The sequence below is a fragment of the Schistocerca gregaria genome, chromosome 2 (genome assembly GCF_023897955.1).
Source record: "Schistocerca gregaria isolate iqSchGreg1 chromosome 2, iqSchGreg1.2, whole genome shotgun sequence".
NCBI classification, from domain to species: Eukaryota; Metazoa; Arthropoda; class Insecta; order Orthoptera; family Acrididae; genus Schistocerca; species Schistocerca gregaria.
Genome location: NC_064921.1, coordinates 489,466,990 through 489,489,901, shown reverse-complemented (window position 1 = coordinate 489,489,901; position 22,912 = coordinate 489,466,990). Strand labels below are relative to the sequence as shown.

Here is a 22,912-nt window from a genome sequence, read left to right as displayed (position 1 = left end):
GTTTCGTTCTTTGTAGTTTTTTTGTTTGATGCTTATTTTGTGAGATATTTGGCCCGGTCACTATCAATGGACCATCCTGAATATGGATCTCTGACCCCAATACTAACATTTGGAATTTTCGGATGCTCCATACTAGTGCTAAAAGTTCTTTCTCTGTAGATGTATAGTTTAATTCATGATTGTTATGACTTCGGCTAGCAAAAGCTATAGATCTGTGAATTTTACTTTCCAGACTCCATTCTCCTTGAAAAAGTTCCGCTGCTATACCATCATCAGATGCATCTGTTGTAATTTTAAGTGGCTCACCCATAACCAGATAGTATAGTATAGGTGATTATACTAGTGCCTTTTTCACATCTTGAAATGCATCATTAGCCTCTTGGTCTGAACTCCATGGGATTCCCTTCTGTAATAAATTCAGAAGTCTTGGGTCGTTCGGCTCTTGACTTCATATATATCATACATAATATCTGCCCATTCCAATAAATCCTTTCAATTGTCTTATGTTTCTAGGTGGTAGACACTCCTTAATGGCCTTTATATGTTCCAGATCGGATTTTAATTCCCTGTACTCCTACAATATGCCCTAAAAACTTAAGCTCTTGCCTCACAAAATGCAATTTAGGTAATTTTACTGTAATACCCTTTTCTTTTAATTTTTTCATGGTTTTCCTTAAGGTGTTCTTCCCGTATAGCAGAGATTATAAGGCTATTGTCCACATATATTATTAATTCTCTTAACAATTCCCTTCCTAATGCCTTGTGCAGCATGCGTATAAACACGGATACTGAGATATTTAGTCCAAATTGTAACACATTAAAATGATTTCCCATCAAATAGAAATACTGTATACTTCTTTAAATCAGGATGTAACTGAATTTGTCAATTCCCAGCAGTCAGGTCCATCGTGCTAAAATACTGTGCTTTCTCAAATTTGGACAGTAATTCATCAATGTTAATTGGTCTTTCTCATTCCATCTCTATATGCTTATTGAAAGTCCTTGTGTCCAGCACTAACCGCACACCTCCTGTAGCCTTTTTTTACCACTACTAAAGGGTTATTCATAACACTCATACTATGTTCTATTATTTTATTTTCAATCATCTTATCTATTTCTTCCTTAACCACTCCTTTCAGGCTTACTGGGATCAGGTAGGGTCTACAAAAAAATGGAGTATTATCTTTAATCTTAAATTTACATACATAGTCACTAATACTACCCAGATTATCAGAAAATACAATTCCGTATTCCAATAGAATTGTAGATAATGCCAATTTTTGGTTGTTCGTTAACATTGGGGACTCATTTACTTTGTTTTGTATGTCAGCTTGTGTGATGCATGACTTGTGTTTTCAAGCTCTGGTGACAACTGCGCTGTAGCTGTTAATCGTAAATACTGATTCTCAGTTACTTGTTTACCTTTATAGTGGTCCATCACAAACCTTACACAATATTTATCATCAACTATTCGAAAATGATGAAGATTTTCCTCAAAATTCAGTATGAAGATAAAGTTTGATAGCCAGTCTATGCCAAACAACACCTTTCTATTGATACTTTCCACGACTAAAACTGTCTGATGAAAAGAGTTGTTCCCAATGATGCAGTTCACCTGGGTCTTGTGTTTCACAACTTTACTTTTGGGTCCCAGTAATACATACTGTGTACACTCCTGTACTTTATACATAAAGCAAACATATTTATTATAAGCTAGGCCTCCTAATGTATTTCTATGACCTGGGCCCCTGCCCTGGTTTCAGATTTCATAATATTTTCCTCATTGTTTGTAATCACCATCTGGTTACCAAATCAGGGTATTGCATTTACAAAGGATAACATGTCTTCTATTGTCTTCCACCCACTATATAATATATCTTTCCTAGCATAGATAGGTAATCGCCTTATTGATATCCTAACTAACCCTTCTTCCTCAATCGGTTTATCTAAGTACTTTTCCCAAGTCAAATGCTAGTCAGAATACCTTCTCATTGTTCCCCACATACTGTTATAATACTTTGGGTCCCACAAATCAGATAATAATTTTTCTTGGGCTCTGTCTGACCAATAATCTCATTAAACGTTTTCTGGAAGTCAGCCCAAGATGAAAAATTCTCAATGCTCACAGTGCCCCATTCTGAAGCCTCTCCTAAAAGGTACCCTACCATGAATTCTATTGTTTTTTAGTCTTCCCAGTTTTTTTGGCAAGGCTTGGTTAAACCATTTCAGAAAATGAGTTGGGTGTATGTCCCCATCTGGCTTAAATTTTGGAAACTGCCTGGATAGTCCAGAATTTGCTCCCCATTGTAGGTCAGTTATACCCTCACTGGTTAACACCACGTTAGAAGAAGCCACTTTTTTGTCTACCTTATACTGGACAAGTTTGAATTCTTTCCATAAACTATCTTTGCCTTTCTTCATATCATTAAGTTCCAAAGCTAAATCCGAAGAAATGTTGTTTGGGGTTACCCTCTCAGCCACTTTTCTGTCTATCAGCTCTTCTACTTGTTCCTCCAGATTGCTTATAATTAAGGTATCTGATGTCTCTAGTTTCTCTTTAAAATCCCTTTCCACAGAATCAACTCAAGGGTTGACACCTGCAACTTGTGATTGGTCAAAAGGATTTTGCTTATCCTGATTTTCAATACTCTCCTTCAGGGTGTGCAACCTCTGATTTACAACATCGAAGGTAACATTGCATATGCTTTGGAATGACCCTACTTTTTGACAAGTTCCATTTCTACATCGTTACATTTATCTTCAATGTCAAATTCTTATTTTTTAGTTAAATCTTGAAGTTGCTCTTCCTGTTTCTGGTTAAATTCAGTAAATAGTTGATTAACGGAGTATTCAAAGAACTAGTCAGTTCACTCTTTATATCTAACTTCAGATTTTCTACCTTATCATTTAAAGAGTCAAATTCAGTATTTAATTAACCTATATTTGCTGCTTTACTATTCAAGGTTTCTCTATGAGCATTTAAAGTAGAATGTACTAAACCTATTTCTCTCCTTAGAGCTTCATTCTGAGTATTTAATTTTTCACTTTGAGTGGCTGTATCAGACTTCTGGTCATCCAACTTAGCACTTTGGTCATATAATCTAGCATTTAGTTCTTGTCTCAAGGAAGCATTTTGAGCATTTAACTCTGTTCTTAAGGAAGCAATTTGAGCATTTACAGCTGCTGAATCTGCCCACTGGGCTTTAATTAAATTCACTAATTCAGAAACGTCTGACATTTCCCTATTCACCTTAATGGCTGTGGTTGGTTCTGAAGTTTGTAGCTGTTATTGATCCATAATTTTATTGCTCTTAGACCTACTAATCACCTAAAAGAAAATTCACCATCGAGTATAGTAACTACACTAAAAGTTTATCATTTAATCGTCCCCTCAACTTTACCAAAAAATTATTATTTTTTGCTCACCTGGCATAGAATTCTAGCTATGTTGGTGTGTGTATAATCAGCACCAGTGGACAGCACTGGCGCTGGTGGCATCAGTTGTTGGTTTCAGCATCATCGTCGGTGAGCGGACGCAGAGTCAGCAGCAGTGAGCAGCAGCTGGTGCAGTCAGCGTTGGTGGCTGGTTACACCGTTGGCATCGGCATGATGTACATGTGTAAAGACAGCTTACTCTCCACATCCAATCTTCTTAGTCGAAAAGTTGAGATCTTCTCTCCAGTTTTCTCTACTATTACTTTCTCATGTCTTTTACAGTGTTGCACTCGCAACATTCTTCCATTTGTTTATTGGCCTCAATACAATTACTGGAAACAGTTCTCATATGTTGTTAGGATTGGTTGCTATGGCAATGCCTAATATTTTCTTTCCATTACTATCTTTAAATTCCCATTTCCTTTGGGTCCAGTCACTTAGGTCACCACATTCTAACATTGTTTGGATGGCAAGAGACAGTGTGGTATTGGGTTACAAGGCACACACATCTCTCAATTCAGTTAATTTGCACTTTGTGTGTAGCCAATCCTCTTCCCTGAGTAATAAGCTATGTCGATCTTCCACAAGCTTCTTCCCTGAAGACTTAGCTGGTTAAGGGAATTTATTAAAATACTTCTCTGTCCTTGACATAATTTTGGTACTCATTTAATACTTTCAGGATCAATCACTTTACGTTTTCAACTTTTACAGATAATAACTTCTACAAACTAACTTATTCCTTACATGTTAGACTCATTTACAAATATTCAAATAGCATACATGTGTCTTGTTTTATTCATAGCCAAGACATGAATTAATTCAAAAGCCTCTGGTCTCAAACAAGTTGAATACAGGAATGTGCACAGCAATCTATCTTCAACTGTTCAATAGTCTTTTTTACAATCACCACAGAGACTAACACATCAAAGAATCCAACATAATTATTATGACATAATTATTCCTTGAGTTCTCTTCCCATCTTCTATGATGGTGGCAGCAAACACTTGTTGTTGACTCACCCCTCTTACAGTCTGCTAATAACAAACTTCCAATCTGCAGAGAGAAACAGGTGGATCGGTAGAAATGTTTTTCACTCTCCCGCAGACGTACTTAAAATATCGGGTGTTTGAGATGGCTGAAGGCCAAGTGTTTCTAGAATTTACACAGAAATTCTTGGGGCACTAGAAAGTCCTATGCCATAGACATATTACACTTGCTTGAATGTTCTACTTTAGTAACATACTTGCCAACCTACAAGATAGTAGTTCTGATAATCTATATGCGACCAGCAGTAAATGGTTTAACTTCATTAAGCAATTCAAGGGACAATTAAAAAGACTTAGTAGTAATTACTGGAAATGATTGTATGTGGGGATTTCAATATAGTGTTCATCCTGAATAGTTTCAAACAAGGGTACTGAGGATTAATGCAGTCCAGATTTGGTAATAGGAGGATACAGTGCAACAGCAATTCATAATCTATATTACTAAATGGCTAAAATTGACACCCAGTTGCAGGTTACCTGTCTAAAGGCTTCTAGGGGCAAAAAAATTGATTTTCAGTATTTCATTTAATTATTGATTAAATTTAAAAATTTTAAATGTTGTCATATTCTACTAATCAAAGAGAATAATCTTACATTAAAGAGATGATGCAATAAGTCAAGTATTAAAGTTAGAAACTGGATATATGTCTTGAGACAACATAACTCATGGTATGCAAAGTATCCAGACTATATTCTTAAAGTGTTTGAGAATGAGAGCACTTAGCGACTTCCAACAAGTTTTGCACATTTGAAACTTTTTTCGTGACAGCATCCACAAAATATTGAAAGCAAAAAAAGTGTATTGCTTGTTACAATTTTGTTAAAAAAGCTGATTTATACACAGAATTTTGGCTCTTTACAGAGTTTTGCATGGGTGGATATCTGGTTTATTTGTAAATGCATTTGTCCTTAGTACAATAAATGTGAAACCCATAGTAAATGATTTATCTGACCATTATGGTCAAATGGCTGCAATAACTGACCCCCATCAGGGATGTTTAACTTAGAAACAAAAAGTAAAATTTCACATTTAAATGTTAATTCAGCCACACAATTTTGAGACAATTTACAAGGTGAAAAATGGAAAGAAGTGCATCGAGGGCACATCGTTGATGACAACGTTTTTCCTCAAAATATTCTTACAATATTTTGAATCCAATTTTTCTGCACAGTGAGTCAGGGATATTTACAGTGGAATCTGAGAAGGTTGCCTGACATCTGGGATTAAAATATATTGTACTAGGAAGAGAGATTTTTATTTAATGCAGGAGATTAATTGTAATCATCACTTAAAATGCATTATAAACTATTTTGCAAAGTAGCAGTGAGACAGATGATGCAAAATTTTAATCATTGGCTACTAAATTCAATGAACTCTTCTTAACAGTAGCTGAAAATAGCAGATATTATGTTCCCTCCCACATCAAATGGCTCACAAAAATCATATGTCAATCTTCTGGTTATTAATATGTCCCAACCAAAGTACTAAAAAGTTGCTTTGAGTTGGAACTGCTATCTTTCATTTGCCTTTGAAATCAACTGACAGGTGAAGGAGCTTTTCCTAAAAGAGTGAAGCATGTAGTACTAACACCTGTATGCAAAAGTGGAGATAACAAACTGATCTCTAATTGTAGACCAATCTTCCTGTTTTATATGTTCTCAAAATATTTTGAGAAACCAGATCACCACAGAATACTGAATCATTTTTCTGAGAACAACCTTATAACAACAGCTCAGTCTGGCTTCTGCTATGGGTTATCTACTGAGAATGGCAGACATGATCTAATATATGCAATTCTAGTAGAACTACTGTAAACAATAAAAATTACCCTGCAGCATTTTCTGAGATGTTAAAAAAATTGGTAAGCCTGTTTATAAATCTGAAAGATGATGTCTTTTCAGATTTCACACCAATCATGTAAGAGTGGTGCTAGTAGCACAACTACAAGGATTCAGATGAAGTTTGCTTTAAATACATGTTGTAGTGGTCATGAGCATTAGTTACCTCTGAGATTGGGCATGGTGGGTTGATGTTAGTCAGGAATGGCTTTAAGGTGACAAAGATGCCATTATCAGCATCTCACTGAGTTTGAACAAGGTCATGTAATAGGCTGTGAGGTGCACAATTTTGCTTCTGTGACACTGCAGAAAGACTTAGCAGGAATGCAGCCACTGTACTTGATTGGTGGTCACAAGAATGTGCAGATGCAAGAAGACCAGGCTCCAGATGGTCACGTGGAAATGCCACGTTGGAAAACCATTGCATTTGGCATATGGCTGTGGTGTATCTTACTACATCTACAGCAGCGATCTGAGCAGCTGTTGGCACCACAGTGACACAATGACTTCTGCAACTTGGTTACTTCAAGGACAGCTCCAAGCCAGAGGACCTGTAGCAGGCATTCCACTGATCCCAAATCTGTCTCAGTGCTACTGATGGCTGTCTGATGATGCCAGTTGAGGGCCTGTAACCAACTTTTCTGCATGCTAGACACACCTGAAGTTATTGTCCAGGGTGTGATATTATATAACAATAGGAACACGCTCTTGGTTATCCCACTCACCCTGACAGCAAATTTGTATGTCATGGATCAGTCTGTTGTGCCATTTATGAACAGCATTCCAGAGGGGATTTTCTGACACGATAATGCTCACCCACATACCACTGTTCTAACCCAGCATGCTCTACAGAGTGCTGACATGTTTCCTTGGCCTACTCAATCACCACATCTGCCTCCAATTCAGCACATATGAGACACTGGGATGACAACTGTAGTGTGATCCACAGACAGCATTAACTGTCCATATATTGACCGACCAAGTTGCAACAGGCTTGGAACTCCATCCTAGCAGCTGACATCCAGCAACTGTACAACACAGTGCATGCCTGCATTCAACTTTGTGGTAGTTATACCAGTCATCAGTGTACCACCATTTCACATCCATTATGGCTTATTACATTAACCTGTAATCTTGCAATGTTAATCACTTAAATAGGTTGTGTAGACAAATTTATTCCTGAAATTTCATTATTTTACATTAAGTACTTTTTGATGTTGTGATTTTTTCACCATGAGTGTATATAAAGTAAGCTAGAAGTAATTGATATAATTATCAGTTTGAGTAATTGTAGCTTGTTATTAATATACTTTACATAGATAGCCAGTAGTTGTTACTTCCATCTGTTAATAAGTAACTGAAGGCTCTCCTTCATGATAGGATTGACAGAACAAAATTTGTGAATGATTCAATGAATGAATACTAGTAGCATTTATGAAGACTGATTCCAAATATGAATGTTTTATCTTCCCCCCACATCCCCTTCCCACTTTGTTTTATGTTTGCCCTTGACACAGCAATGCAAGTAAGTAAAGCAGAGTAGAGAAAAATGGGGAATCATTCTTGTGATTATACAAGGTACAACCTTGCAAGGTGTAATTATAATGGCCTGCTGCCTGATGCTGGCCAGCTGTACTTACATTACTGTCATGAGCATGTATGGCACAGAAGACAGAGGTTTGTGGTTTGTCCACTGTGAAAATCAGGATAGAGAAAGATTTATGACAGATGACAGATCTGATGACAGAGCACAATGTTGATGCAGGTCCAAGTGCTTTGCTGCACACCGTTCACTGCATATAATTGAACATGGGGCTCTGGTGCAGATGACACCCATTTGTTCCCATGTTGACACAATTACATTGTCAATTGTAGCTGCACTGGACCTGAGATCATTGAGACTGGACCATGCGCCAGTGGAAATGTGTCACCTTTTTGAATGAATCTTTTTCTTATTCTTATTCTTATTCCACCATGTCTCAGACGAACAGCTGCTCAAAACCATAATATCATATATGCATTCAGTGGGGGCTTTATTAAGCTACGGAGAACATTCAGCTGTGTTTTCATGGGACTTGTGGTTGTAATCAGAGCTATTGTGATAGCTGCAGCCCCTGTGATCATTGTTGTGGACCATTTGCATCCCTTAATGTTTAATGGCTTCCCTGATGGTATGACAATTTTTAACAGGATAACTATCCATTTCACAAGGCCAGAATCATGCTACAGTGGTTTGAGTAGCTTGATAATCAACTCACATGCATGTCTTGCTCACCAAATTTACCTAATTCAATTGTGATGCAACACCTCTTGGACACAACCAGGCTCCAGCTCTGCACCCACTGGACCATAATTTGTTGGAAATGCCTGACCATCTTCTGATCTACAGAAAAATGGGAAAACTAAATACAAATAATGGATAGTTTATGTCTTAAAATATTACACTGACAAATGAAAAGCAGAAAACATGCCCTTAAAATATGATGAGGCATAGCTGCCCTAACATAATGAAGATGTAGTGGCACTGTCAGAAACAAAATACACACAAAATCAGCTTAGTAGTGTTGCACATATTTGAAATATTGTGTTACCTAGGCCAAAATGCTGGTAGAGTCATCCTGTTAATAGTATTACTGTTTAAAAAGAACTGAGGCACAGCAGCCAAAGAAATATGATTGTATTCTGAGCTCATTAAATTTAGCTGCTGTAGGCCTAACACATATTTGAGAGTTATACAGATATTCAAAATAATATAAAATGGGCATCTGCATTAGGTAAACACTATAGTTTTTCAAGTGATTATGAGCCTAGTGTGTTGGAGCACAAAAACACAGTATATGGGGGTAATACTACAACAAAGTATGAAATTGAATAAAAATGTGAAAGCAGTAGTAGGAGAAATAAATGAAAGAATTAAATTTGTAGGGGTGTGTGAAGGTGGCAATGAGGAGGGGGGGGGGGAGGGGGGGGGGGTAATATGGTGTACCTGTGAAGAAATGGCATACAAGATATTCTATGTCACTGTTCTAATATTTGAAGTCCTTATCAGCTAAACCTGCCAGCAGTCATCAAGAGAATTCAAAGATAATCAGCAATGACCATAACATGTCAATGTAGGCCATATCAAAGTGTAACAGAGGTGTCCAGTGAATGCAGATAGTAATCACAAGAAAAAAAGGTAACACATTGAGAAATACTGTTGTGTAAATTTAGGAAAAAAAAAGCATTCAAAGAACACTGCAGTTCTTTTACCATTATCATATATATGGTATTTGGTGTACATTGGCACTGAAATCTCAAATCACTTGGTGGTTTCCCCAACAACAAACTCAACATCAAGGGAACTGTAGAATCCAAAAGTCATATGATTTCTGCAGAATGCTTCTGGTGGTGTTTCAGTTATGCATCTTGGTGACATGTTTTGCAACATTTCCAAGCATTTTGAGGTAACAGTCAGTGACTCTTTTCATGTAAATTATCCATCCATCAGGTGTACTATATATTTTATTTGTATGGAACACTGTCACTAAACAGCTAGCTATTATTGTTGTTTATCAATCAGTACTAGAGGACTGTGCACTTGGATCAATGGAGCATGAGAGGCAATAATCCAGAATGAAAGTCCCATTGGCTTCTATGGCATAAGAAAACTTCTGACTTTATGTATAATGATATTACAAAAACCTCACTTTCTTTAGTGATGTTGCTATATTATTCTGGAATTTTAATCAATTATTTTTATTACAGTTACTCAAATTTAGAATAAATTATATTTTTGTAATTTATTTCACAAACTGTAGATACATTTATTTTCACTGTGTTGATTGTAATGATACTTATTTATTACTGGCTTCTGACACTGTAGTCTATCTACATATCATTTGTATTGTCACAGTAACTGTTCTTATACAAACACAACTGTTTCAGTGTCATACACAATAAAAACAAAATTGTTATGCTGTTTTTTATACAAGTTTGGTTTTCATATCTGTGACATAGTGATAATTGTGTTTCTGTAAGCTGGGCTACTGTGTCAGTACAACTGATATAAAGATAAGCAGTAGTTCCTAAAGCTAGTAATCAAGAAATAATAAAATGGCAATCAACAGACTAAAAACATGCTTATTGTTTAGAAAATAGGAGTACTTATTACTCCTTATTGACAAATGTATCCAATATTTAATGTTGTAAACATCACAGTTTTGCATATGCATTATTATGCATGTTTGAATCTTCCTCATAAAAAATGAAGTTCAAGTAGGAACACAGAAAAGGTGTCAAGATGAATTTGTTGATAGGCTGAAAGAGGAATGTTAATCTGAATGAGAATAGCTTATATACTGCACATTTGAAAGTGTGCAAGGTAATTATTCAGGAACAGTTTATTAAACGATCGACTAACTCATTTGAAAAATGACTGTATTTAAATTATTAATGTTCATCTTTTTGATATGCAGCTCTTGTCCTTTCTTTCCACATTTGCAGTTAAATTATAGGATATGGATTCCACCTTTTTGCAAACACATTGCTAAAAAGAAAAAGGAGTGAATTTGCAAAGAGGCAGAACCCATATCCTATTAAATTATTAAATAACAAAGAATTGGGATCTAAAGATTTTGAAACCTCTGAAACCTAAATGTGGAAAAATTTAAGATAACAAAGATGAGTAGGAAAAGCAATCCTGTAGTGTTCTAACATAGAATTAGTGCTGCTGGGATAACATTGCAGTTTCCCAAAAAAAAAGGAACAAACACCCAAGGTCAGTTCTAAGAAAGGCAGATGCTCGACTTTTGTTTATTGGGAGAATTGTCAGAAAATATAGTTCATTTGCAAAGGAGACCATGTACGTAAGACTATCAAGAAATTTACAACATCAGCATTTGTGATTAACTGCAGAATGATCCTACTACCATGAACGTATATCTGATAGAAGGACCATGAAGGAAATAAGAGAACTTAGGCCTTGTACAGAAGTATACAGACAGCTGTTTTTTTTCCTCAACCCATTTCCAAGTGGATCAGGAAAGGGAATGACTACTAGTGGTATAGGATACCCTCCATGATGGACCACATGATTGGTTACAGAGTATATACTGTAGTTTTATTCAGATAAGAAAGAAATGAGGAGTGGTAATGTACATAAACTTTTTTAGGAAACATACAGGACAGTCACTGAAGCCTCCATATCAAGCAAAACTATTAATGAAACTGATGTGTCACACTCATAGTTCATAAGGCTCAATGCTGATTTTTGATTTTTTTTTTTTTTTTTTTTAACAGGTCTTTGAAAATTTTTGTCTATGTGTTTGTGCAACAGAGCAACCTTTTGCTACAGATACAATCATTATTATCATATTTCAACTAAATAACTACTTTTATCCTTTTTCATGACAGTGTGACATCACTTTTTCTTTCTTAAAATGAATTTAAAGTCTCCAGTTAACTACATAAAATCCAAAATACTTCTGGTGTGAAATTTTGTAATAGATTTAACAAAAGCGTCAACAGAAATCATTATCATTTGCTAAATATACTGAAAATTAGAAGTTAATTTACAAAATCAAATTAAACGAATGGATGCAGCACCAAGAAGGAGTTGTATGACATAAGTGAAAGTTGATAGACTGTCTCTACATCTGAAATATTATGTCCATTCAAATTTTGCACCATGAATAGGGATGTGGAATGGAAATGGATTAATAATTGCTTGAATATTGGAAAAATTGATTGGAAAGAATAGTTCAGAAAATTTTGAAGGTAATTTATGAATCTGTGCACAATTTTGTGTGAACTTTAACTGATACCAGTATCAACAGACCTGGAATATCATTACATTCAAGATCAATTAACATAATTTGCATTATGTACTGCTGCTTTCAGTAGTGTGCATTACCAAATTATCACTGAAACCATTGAAATTGTTGAACTGTCTAGAAGTTCTTAAACACACAAAGCACAATACTTTTAGTACAAGTAAACCAAGTGCCTATCAAGTCTTAGTCATTACCTTCACATTAATTCCAGTGTATGAAGTCTTGAGTGTGACAATGTCACTGCAAGAACACTCCTCCATATACGGCTTTAATTATTCTTGTCTGCATGGAACCTCTTGATGCAGGATCTTGGCAGTGAGTGAAATGATGAACAGATAGGAGTTGAAATTATAACCATTTGAACAAATATTCCTTTTCTAATAACGTTTTGTGATACTTTTAGTGAGTGGTTAAAATACACATTTTTAACAATGTTGGTGCAATGGATCCAAGCATACATCCATGCACTACCACTTCCTGAAACAAAAGGGTGAAGATACATGAATTAATAAACTGAAGAGCATATTTCTTACTTCATTTCATACAGATATTTAATGATGTATCAAAACATTATCCTAGCCATAAAACAACTTGTTAATTTACTTTTGGCAGTGTATCTGGTTTATGTCTCATTTAGTTTACATATAGATTATATATAAGAAAAGGAAAGAAATAAAAATAATATGATTCAATACAACCATTAATATAAGAGTGCCACTAGTAGTCTACTATGAGGATGCAAATCAGATTTGCTTTAAATATATGACATAATGGTCATGAGCATTAGTTACCTTTGAGATTGAATCTGGTGAGATGATGTTAGTCAAAAATGCCTTTGAGATGACAAAGATGCCATTTTCAGCACCTCACTGAGTTCAAACGAGGTTGAGTAATAGGCTATGAGAAGCTGGATGTTTCTTCTGGAATATTGCAGAAAGACTTAGCAGGAATGTGACCATTTCAAATGTTGGCAGCAGGGGTCATGAGAATGTATGGTCACAAGAAGACTATGTTTCAGATGGCAATAGGGCACTACTAAGCTGGAAGACCACTGTGTTCAGCATATGGCTCTGGCATATTGTACTTCATCTGCAGCAGCAATTTGAGCAGCAGCTGGCACCACAGTGCCACAATGAACTTTTACAAATGGGTTACTTCAAGGACAGCTCCAAGCCTGCAATCCACCAACCCCAAACCATCACCATTTGTGACTTCGGTGGTGTCAAGTGATAGCTTATTGGAGGGTAGAGTGTATGTTTGTCGTGTTTTTGAATGAAAGCTGATTCTGCCTTGGTGTTAGTATAGCTGTGTGTTTGTTAGAAGGAGGCCAGTTGAGGGCTGTGATCAGTTTGACTATGTGCTAGACACACTGAACCTATACTTGGAGTTATCAGCCATGGTGCAATTTCATATGACAGAAGGAGAACTATCATGGTTGTCCTGTGCAGCTTGACTGTACATTTGTATGTCTGTCTGGTGGTTTGACCTGTTGTGCTGCCATTCATGAACAGAATTCCAGGGGATGTTTTTCAACACGATAATGCTCATCCCCATACCACTGTTGTGACCCAATATACTCTACAGAATCTCGACATGTTGCCTTGGCCTTTTTGATCACCAGGCCTGTCTCGAATTGAGCGCATATGGGACCTTATCGAATGACAAGTCCAGCATCTTCCACAAACAGCATTAACCATCTCTGCATTGACTGACCAAGTGCCATAGGTTTGGAACTCCATCTCCAGATTGACATCCAGTACATGCATGACACAATTCTTGCATATTTGCAAGCTTGCATTAAACATTCTGGTGGTTACACCAATTATTAATGCACCAACATTGCACATTGGCAATGGCTTATCTCACACATACATTAACATGTGATCTTGCAATGTAGTCACTTAAATATGTTACCTAGACAAATGTATTCTGAAAATTTCATTACTCTACATTAATTATTTATTTGTGTTGTGATTTTTTTCTGTAAGTGTATGTAGAATCTGTCTGTTATATATATAAAGCAGAATGTAGGTGTGAAACCTAAAGAGCAATTTGAGTCAAATTTGGCACAGAAACAGCAGGCCTCATGAGTGTCAGCACTGTGGGGTTTATTACCTCTTAGCTACAACAGATGTGTGTATATACAAGGGAAAAACGTGTTTTCTCCAACCCCTGGCATACATACTGCCCCTCAAAACAGGCATGTTGTGTAGGAACAGTATTGGCATGCCAAATCAGCCTGCTTTGAAGCACATCCTACATTTGAATGGCTAGAAATGGTTGTCAGGAACTGGACATGTACACCTCCAAGCACATTGTGCTGGAGTATTATCAGTCTGCTTTGACTTTCTTTCCATGGTGGCTTGCACATGAGGGGTAAATTAATTATTTTCAAGCCCATGATGTGTAGTCTGTTTTGCATGAGAGGTGTGTTATTGTAGAAGTATCAGCCTGCATTGTTGAACTATATTTCATGGGATACATATGATGATAAGCATTGCTGGGAACAGGCTGAGATGGATAGCGGAGGGTAGGGATGAAGTGACGGGGGGGGGGGGGGGGGGGGGGAGAGGGCAGATGGGCCTGTTGCATAAGGTAAGTGGAAAGTGTAGAGGGTTCTGGGCAGGAGAAAAAGGTAGATGGGGAGGCAGATATGGAAAGAGAGAGGGGGAGATGGATGTGGTTGGACCGCATGGGGAGGAAGATATGGTCAGAGAGAGAGGTTGGAGGAACTATACAAAGAGTGGGGGAGGCAGAGATGAAGAGACAGTGAGAGTGGGGAAGAGGAGATAGACAGAGAGAGGCCGGAGGCTGACATGGTCAGATAGAGAGAGGAAGACATGGACACAGAGAGGTTTGGAGGAGGAGAAGGAGGAGGTGGAGGAGGATGAGGTGTGTTCAGTATATGTGTGTAATGCATACTTGGGCAAAGCCATGGAGAAAAGGCTAGTATCCAAATGAAGCTATGAATTAGAAGATCACACATTGCTAAACATGTATGCAAAATAGTGGCATTTAAGTAGTGAAAATACAAGAGACAGCTTTCAAAATGCTCATATCATTGAAATATTCATTCTTGCTATCACCTTTGGGTAAGAAAATAATGCTCTTCAATTACTGCAGCAGCTTTTTATTTATAGACTTTGAAATATGCTTAAATATTGAAATCCTATAGAGTTTGTTTGTGATCTTTGCAGTTAAATTCCATCCAAATATGCTCTATCAAATATTCTAGCACATTAGAATTAGTTGTTTATGACAGTGACACTTCTTATAGGATAGTAACGTAATTAATATTAACATTAATTATACAGAATGTTTATTTTGCAGAAGGTGGTGTGTTTGCATCTGAAGAAGATGTGAAGAATTTGAATGACAACTTTGATGCTTATGTTGCTCATGAGCTCCGACTGTCAAGCAGAGAAGAGCAGTTAAGAGTCTCTGCAGAAATTCGACAATTTTATTATGGTGACAATGAAATTACTTTACAACTTAACGACTCAACTGCCAAGGTAACCTATACTCTTTAAAATTTGATGTGGCATAGAAATACATCATGTTATTTATTTCTAGAATCAGTTGTTTGCACAGTAATATAAATAAAAGGTATCCTGTAATTTATTATGTAATAGAGTACTGAATTTTAAAACAAAAGTACTTTTTCTTAAATAGCTATATAATTTCATTTTTATAACAAATAGGCATGTTGTGATAACAATGTAGAATGTGTACAGTACATTTCTATTGTATAGGGAATAATTTTCATGCAATTAGCCCTGTAACGTAAAACACATATTGCTGAAACTATCATGCATCAACCATGTATAATTTTTTTCTCCTCGTCCATTGTAATGAACATCTACCACCAACACTGGAATGCCAAAGAAACTGGTATAGGCATGCCTATTCAAATACAGAGATATGTAAACAAGCAGCATACGGCACTGCTGTCAGCATTGCCTATATATGACAACCAGTGTCTGGTGCAATTGTTAGATCAGTTACTGCTGGTATAATGGTAGATCATCAAGATTTAAGTGAATTTGAATGTGATGCTATAGTTGGCTTGCAAGCAATGGGACACAGCATCTCCGAGGTAATGATGAAGTGGGAATTTTCCCGTATGACCATTTCATGAGTATACCATGAATACCAGGAAACCATTAAATCTCTGTCATCGCTGCATCCAGGAAACGATCCTGCAAGAACAGGACCAATGACAATTGAAGAGAATCATTCAAAGTGACAAAAGTGCAACCCTTCCACACATGGTTGCAGATTTCAATGCTGGGCCATCAACAAGTTTCAGTTTGTGGGCCATTCAATGAAACATCAATGATATGAGCTTTCAGAGCCAAAGGGCCACTCATGTACCCTTTATGATGGCGCAACACAAGGCTTTACACCTTGCCTGGATCTGTCTGACACAAAAAGTTGGACTACTGTTGACCGGAAACATGTTGCCTAGTTGAATGAGTCTCATTTCAAATGGTATCAAGTGGATGGATGTGTATGGCTATGAAGACAACCTCATGAATCCATGGACCCTGCATGTCAGCAGAGGACTGTTCAAGCTGGTGGAGACTCTGTAATGGAGTCTGGCATGTGCAATTGGAGTGATATTGGACCCCTGATATGTCTAGATATGACTCTGACAGGTGACATGTAGGGAAGTGTCCTCTCTGATCACCTGCATCCATTCATGTCCATTGTGCATTCTAATGGACGTAGGTAGTTTCAGCAGGACAAGGCAACACCCAACATGTCCAGAATTGCTACAGAATGGCTCCAAGAACACTCCTCTGAGTTTACACACTTCCACTGGCCACCAAAATCCCCAGACATGAACATTATTGAGCATATCTGGGATGCCTTGCAACACGCTGTTCGGAAGAGATCTCCACCCCCTTGTATTCATAGGGATTTATGGACAGGCCTGCAGGATCCATGGTGTCAATTTCCCTCTGCACTACTTCAGGCATTAGTTGAGTCCTTACCACTTCATGTTGTGCCACTTCTTTGTACTTACAGGTGCCCTACACTATATTAAGCAAGTGCACCAGTTCCTTTGCTTATTCAGTGTAATACCTAATAGTGGACTTCATAATAAATTAAGCAGTCTATTTATTACCATTCCTAAAGAGTACATGCTGATTTCCATCTTATCCAAGGAAATAGAGTAACAGGTACTGACAGTGCAGCCACCACACCACTGTTGATATGGTGTGACATATAAACATTGCTTCCTTACACATCCTTCTGTTAACATGAAATATAACCATGAATTTGGTGTGTGGCTTCATTGCATATGCAGATGTGTACATGATTTTTATAGACTAGCAAAATGTAGCAAATGCTGCTGACTGATGCTATACATGAATTTCCAAGGACAATGACACTAAAACAAGAAATTAATTTTGTGACTAGATAAATGACTTTTCAAAGCTGACCATCTGGCCACAGAAAAGTCACTGTTAAGGAGTAACATCGGGGCATGACTCTTCAACTTCTCCTGACATAATTTGTGATGAAATAGCTCATAGATGAACAGCTCAGTGTCAGGGTCCAACATGTTCAGTATTTCAGGAAGCAACCACATTCCCAACATCAAGTGTGCTTATGATGAGGGCAGTGTGGTTGCTTGCTGAAATATTGTGCCAATTGAACACCAACATCTGGCCATTCATCCATGAACTATTCATAATGTCAAAATATGTAAACTGTAACAGAGCCTACCTCAGTAGACAGGAATTGTATAGATGGTATATCTGCTGTTACTGTGGACTGCTTCATCATACCAGTCCTTTTTGAAATTTGTTTAATATCTTTTACAATTTCATTCATAAATTTGTAATACAATGACTGACATTATAAACTTCAAATACTCTCAGCAGCTGACAAATAACAGTATATCTTGTGAAAGTTTTGGTCTTGTATACATTTCATAGTAAAATCTTTTAAATTTGTCAAAATTTGTTTTATCAGCTTTGCAAGTTAATACAATTGAACTTTCTTATAATGAAATTGGTTACAATGACAACTTGGCTATAACATCCTGATTTCTGTGATATGGCCATATTTCTCATAAGGAACATACTTCTCATTCTTGCTTAATGTGAAAAATGTATACACATGTACATCATATGTAATGTCATTTTCAGCCTCATTTTGCAACAAGACTTTCAGAGAATCAATGTACTGTATAAGGAAATCTGTTGTTGTTATATGGCAACCTGGCACATTCTTCTCTCTGCCCTTCTGTCAACAATAGGTGTAGTATAGATTCATAAGCTTATTGTTATCCTAGTGCATTCATACTGCAGTAGTGGTGGCAATCACAGAACTAATCAACAGTGTAAGTGATGCTAGTTCCCATGACAATTTATTATGAAGTGTGTGGGAATTTAAAACAGGATTACTAGGAAAAGTTTTAACTATAGAAGAAAAAGTAAAAGTGATTCAAAAAATCTAGAATGGGGCTAAACAGGTGGCATGTGTCACCAATTTGGCCTCATAAATTCCATAGTCCAAATGATCTGGAAGAACAAGGATAAAACTGTTAATGTTTTTGAACAAAACGGATCTAAAATTAAGTGGTTATGAAAAGCTGAATGAAGCGAAATGTATGAAATGCTGCTTAAATGGTTTAAGCAACAGAGAAGCATCAATGTACCCATTAGTTGACCTCTCCTTATGGTGAAAACAAAAAAAAATTGCCAATAAATTAAAAGATGATGAATTTTTGTGGAACAGTGGCTGTATTGACAGATTCAAGCAACATCACAGTATTACTTTTGGCAAAGTGAGTGGTGAAGCCAACAGTGTGAATACTGAAACAATCAAACAATGGCTCACTACCATGTGGCCTACATTTTGTGAAGGATATGCAGACTATGACATATTTAACACAGATGAGACTGGCATATTCTTGAAACTGCAACCTGACTAAACTCTGAAATTCAAGGGTAAAAAATGTGTTTCTGGTAAGTTATCTAAAACTAATAACACTAATAACAGTTCTGATTTGTGCTAACATAGATGGAACTGAGAAGAAAAAATTGCTCATGATGGGTAAATTGAAAAGTCCTTTGTGTTTAAACATCTAAAAAATCTCCCAGTGCACTACAATGCTAATAAAAAGTCATGGATTACCTCTGAACTCTTTGAAGTTGAGATAAGGTGTTGGGTCTGGGAGCTTAGAAGTCAGGAAATTAAGATACTGGTTCTTGATGACAACTGTCCAGCATCCCGCACTCTTTCGTCTGGAAAACATTAAACTTGTTTTGCTTCCTGCAAATACAAGTTTATTGCAACTTATAGATGAATGAGTAAGTAGAGGTCTGAAATGCCACTATCATAAGTTTATTCTACTGAAAGTAGGATTGTTCTATTACACTGATGGACGTGATGAGATGCATTACCAAAGCTTGGAGCTGGGCCACAGCCCAAAACATTCAAGAACTGTTTCTGTCATACAGGAATTGCAACTGAAGGAATAAATGCCACCTTTAACTGAAGACACATTCAATTATACTGATGATCTGCTACTATCTGCATTGCTGCCAGGAATCAACTGCAATATCTCAATCAGAGTGACTATGAAATATATGCAACAGTAGATGATGGCCTTGCTACAACCAAAGTGCAAACTGAAGACAAAATAGCAAGCGAAGTGTAGAATCAGGGCAACAGTGAACATGAAGTTGGCAAAGTTGGTGATGGAGGTGAAGAAGAAGAGGAGAAAGAAAGAAAGAAAGTGCTTATCCCTACTGTGAATGATGCCTTAGAGACCATCAGAATTATGAAGATGTTTTATGAAGCTGGGGGATGGAGCAGTGAAATTGCAAATGAAATAATGAACATAGAACATCATTTAGAAAGTGTGTATTGGGCAAATAGACAGCAGAGTAAAATGAATGATTAATTCACTCTGTAGTGCTTCATCTTCTTTAATGAATTTAAGTAGGCAGATCGCAAAACAACAAGGGAAGTAAAATTATCTCAGCTTGCTTCATCACAACTCCTAAGTAAATAAATCTGGTGAGAACTCAACATACTGCTGGATGAACTATATTTATGTAAGCTTAAATGTTAATACTGTATGTAAAATAAAACAAGTCTAAATAAATTTGTTGTTTTCCATTTGCCACCACAACAGACTGAAAATAAAAATCTCAGTTATAGCTAAATAATTTTCAAGGTCCTTTGAATGTTGTTATAGGCAGGTTCTGATGTATTTATTTGAAGCTAATCTCACATATCTCAACTGGACGTTCAATAATGGGAATTAATGAGCTTGTTCTTTTACAGCCCATTGAAATCAGTTTCTTCATTCTGGGTAAACCTAGTTTTACCTCTGCATTGGTTAAAGTCTGTAATATTTAATTGTATTAAATAAAGGATATTCAGAAATTGAATCAAAATTATTTCTTTTGTTTTCGAGAAATAAAAGTTGGACTACAATTTAAATTATTATATATTGCATAAAGCAATAGAATTTTGTGCTATGACAAAGTCATCTTGAGCAATGCAGTTTAATGTAAAAAAAAAATTGACTATAATTAGCACAACTCTTTACGGAAAGCACTTCCTTACAGATAACTGAATGAGCTGCAGAAAGTGAGAGGTTACTTTTAACACCAACTGTCACATAATGCATACATACTGAACTGCGTGGGACCCAAATTTAATTGTGTATAAAGTTTCAACAACATATGTTGATGATTTTTCATTAATAAACATCAGTGTGGCTCTGGGTCAAATGCCCATTGAAACTCAAGAAAAGCTGTGTCCATCTGAGTGCTCTGAGTCATGAACTTCATGATGTCATATAAGAAAAAGAGGGTTGTGTTTTACATGACTGGTGTCTATGGAATCCTTGGTGGCTGGCATGGAGAAGACCATTCTTTTTAAGATATCTCATTACTTGTTAGCTCAGAAAACATCCTAAGATTTTGTAACAGATGGCTCTCAGTTACAATGAAAAGTAGTTTTGTATACCAATTCTGCTACTCTTCTTGTGGAAGGGTGTGGCCCATGCTTTCTTCCAACCATAAGGCAATTTTCTATTTGAGAGACCTGTTGGATATTATTTTTAAAAGGAGTCCCAACTCAGCTGCACATTCTGTGTGGAATATGACTGCTGTTATAGTTCTATGGAAGTTATTTTGATAATTATCAGTGTGGGTAGATTAACACTGATCATAAGTGATTATTGATGTACCTTACACGAATAGTCTGCAGAGGCCTCTTCTATCTCTTAATGTGTAAACCAACTCATTCCACATCCTGTAAAGTTCTCCAAGATGATGGAACTTATGAAACATGATGTGTTAATGTATGAATGAATTAATGCAAATAACACCACATCATAGTTTTGAATTCTCTTGTTACGCAGGGTTTTGCACTGATCATGATATTGTTTATTTTGTTTTCAGTGTTCAGTTTTGTCTGCAGCATTTTGTTGATAATACTAAATTTTTCCTTTGTTTACAGTTGGCATCAGATCTTAGTTTTACAGAAGGAGTAGATACTGTTATACGTAATATGAGTAGAAGTTCTCCGGAACCTGTGTACTATTATCAGTTCTCATTCAACGGACCACTCAATGTATACCCTGATTTTCCAGGTAAAGTGTCCTTGGAAGTACCAAACCTATATAATTTTTTTTTACATGTATCTCATATTAAAGAAGTTGAGTGGCTTGTGTCCATATCTTATGATACTTCTTCCTAACATATAATTGTAACAATAAATGCTGTACATTCTCATAGGAGCTTGCCATGGGGATGATACAAGATATGCAAAAAACTATGTTAATCTTGAACCAGATTCTGCTGGATACAAAGTTGGACTGCAATTGCTTCATATGTGGGCCAATTTTGTGAAATACGGGTGAGTCAATAAACACTTCATCAGAACAGAATCAAAGCAATGATTCAACTTTTGATACTTAAAACTAATTTTTTATTTTTTACTCTTCTTATTTTCTTTTTGCAGTGATCCCACTCCAGTTATTGATGAATTACTTACAGAAGACTGGAATCAGTATGAAACAAACAACACAAATTATTTAGAGTTTGTTTCACCTCTTTATACTGGGACTGGACTGAACAAGGAAAGAATGGATTTCTGGCACACTGTAATGCCATAGATAAATTGTTCAAGGAAACATAAAAAATGAAAATAATGAGTATAAGAAAAAGCTGAATATATGTGAAATATTGTTAATTTTTGTTGTGATTTTAGTTATTGGCAAAACTGTGATGTATTTATTAATATCATTCACTCTTCCTCTGCCATTATTTTAACATTATATGCAAACATAGAGATTTATTTTCCATTCTTATATATTCTGTTTACTTGTTGTCTTCATGAGTTAAAATTACTTTATACCTAACAGAAATGACTATTTTCACACGAAAAATAAGGTATTGTTATGGAGAAATGCACAGTTTTTATAATTATTTATATGAATGAGCTACGTAATTTCTAGTAAATATGTTTCAGCTATCACAAATACTCACCAAACAGCACATGCATTGAGTCGTCAAGAGGCAAACATAAAAAAATTGACAGTGAATTTCTTCCCCAAGCTAGCATAATTTTCATTCTCTTTTGCCCCTCTTGATGGCCCAATCCTGCCATCAAGTATCACAATTTTATATTAAGTATAATTTGTTCATTATTGCCAACTAACATCTGACAACTTAATGCAAAAGACTTTTTGAATCATAAAATGTGTAATAAATATAATAAAGATTAATTTTTTATACCTTA

At 36.2% G+C, this 22,912-nt stretch overlaps 1 protein-coding gene across 1 annotated transcript in view; it reads left to right on the top strand.

The window, feature by feature from the left end:
- LOC126327663 (esterase FE4-like) overlaps window positions 1–22,912 on the top strand; it is a 139,963-nt gene extending 117,051 nt beyond the window's left edge. The window contains exons 8-11 of the mRNA XM_049995906.1: window positions 15,464–15,645; window positions 21,629–21,761; window positions 21,907–22,027; window positions 22,133–22,912. Of these exons, the coding sequence (XP_049851863.1) occupies window positions 15,464–15,645; window positions 21,629–21,761; window positions 21,907–22,027; window positions 22,133–22,286 (590 nt within the window). The 3' untranslated portion in view covers window positions 22,287–22,912. The remainder of the gene's footprint in view (window positions 1–15,463; window positions 15,646–21,628; window positions 21,762–21,906; window positions 22,028–22,132) is intronic.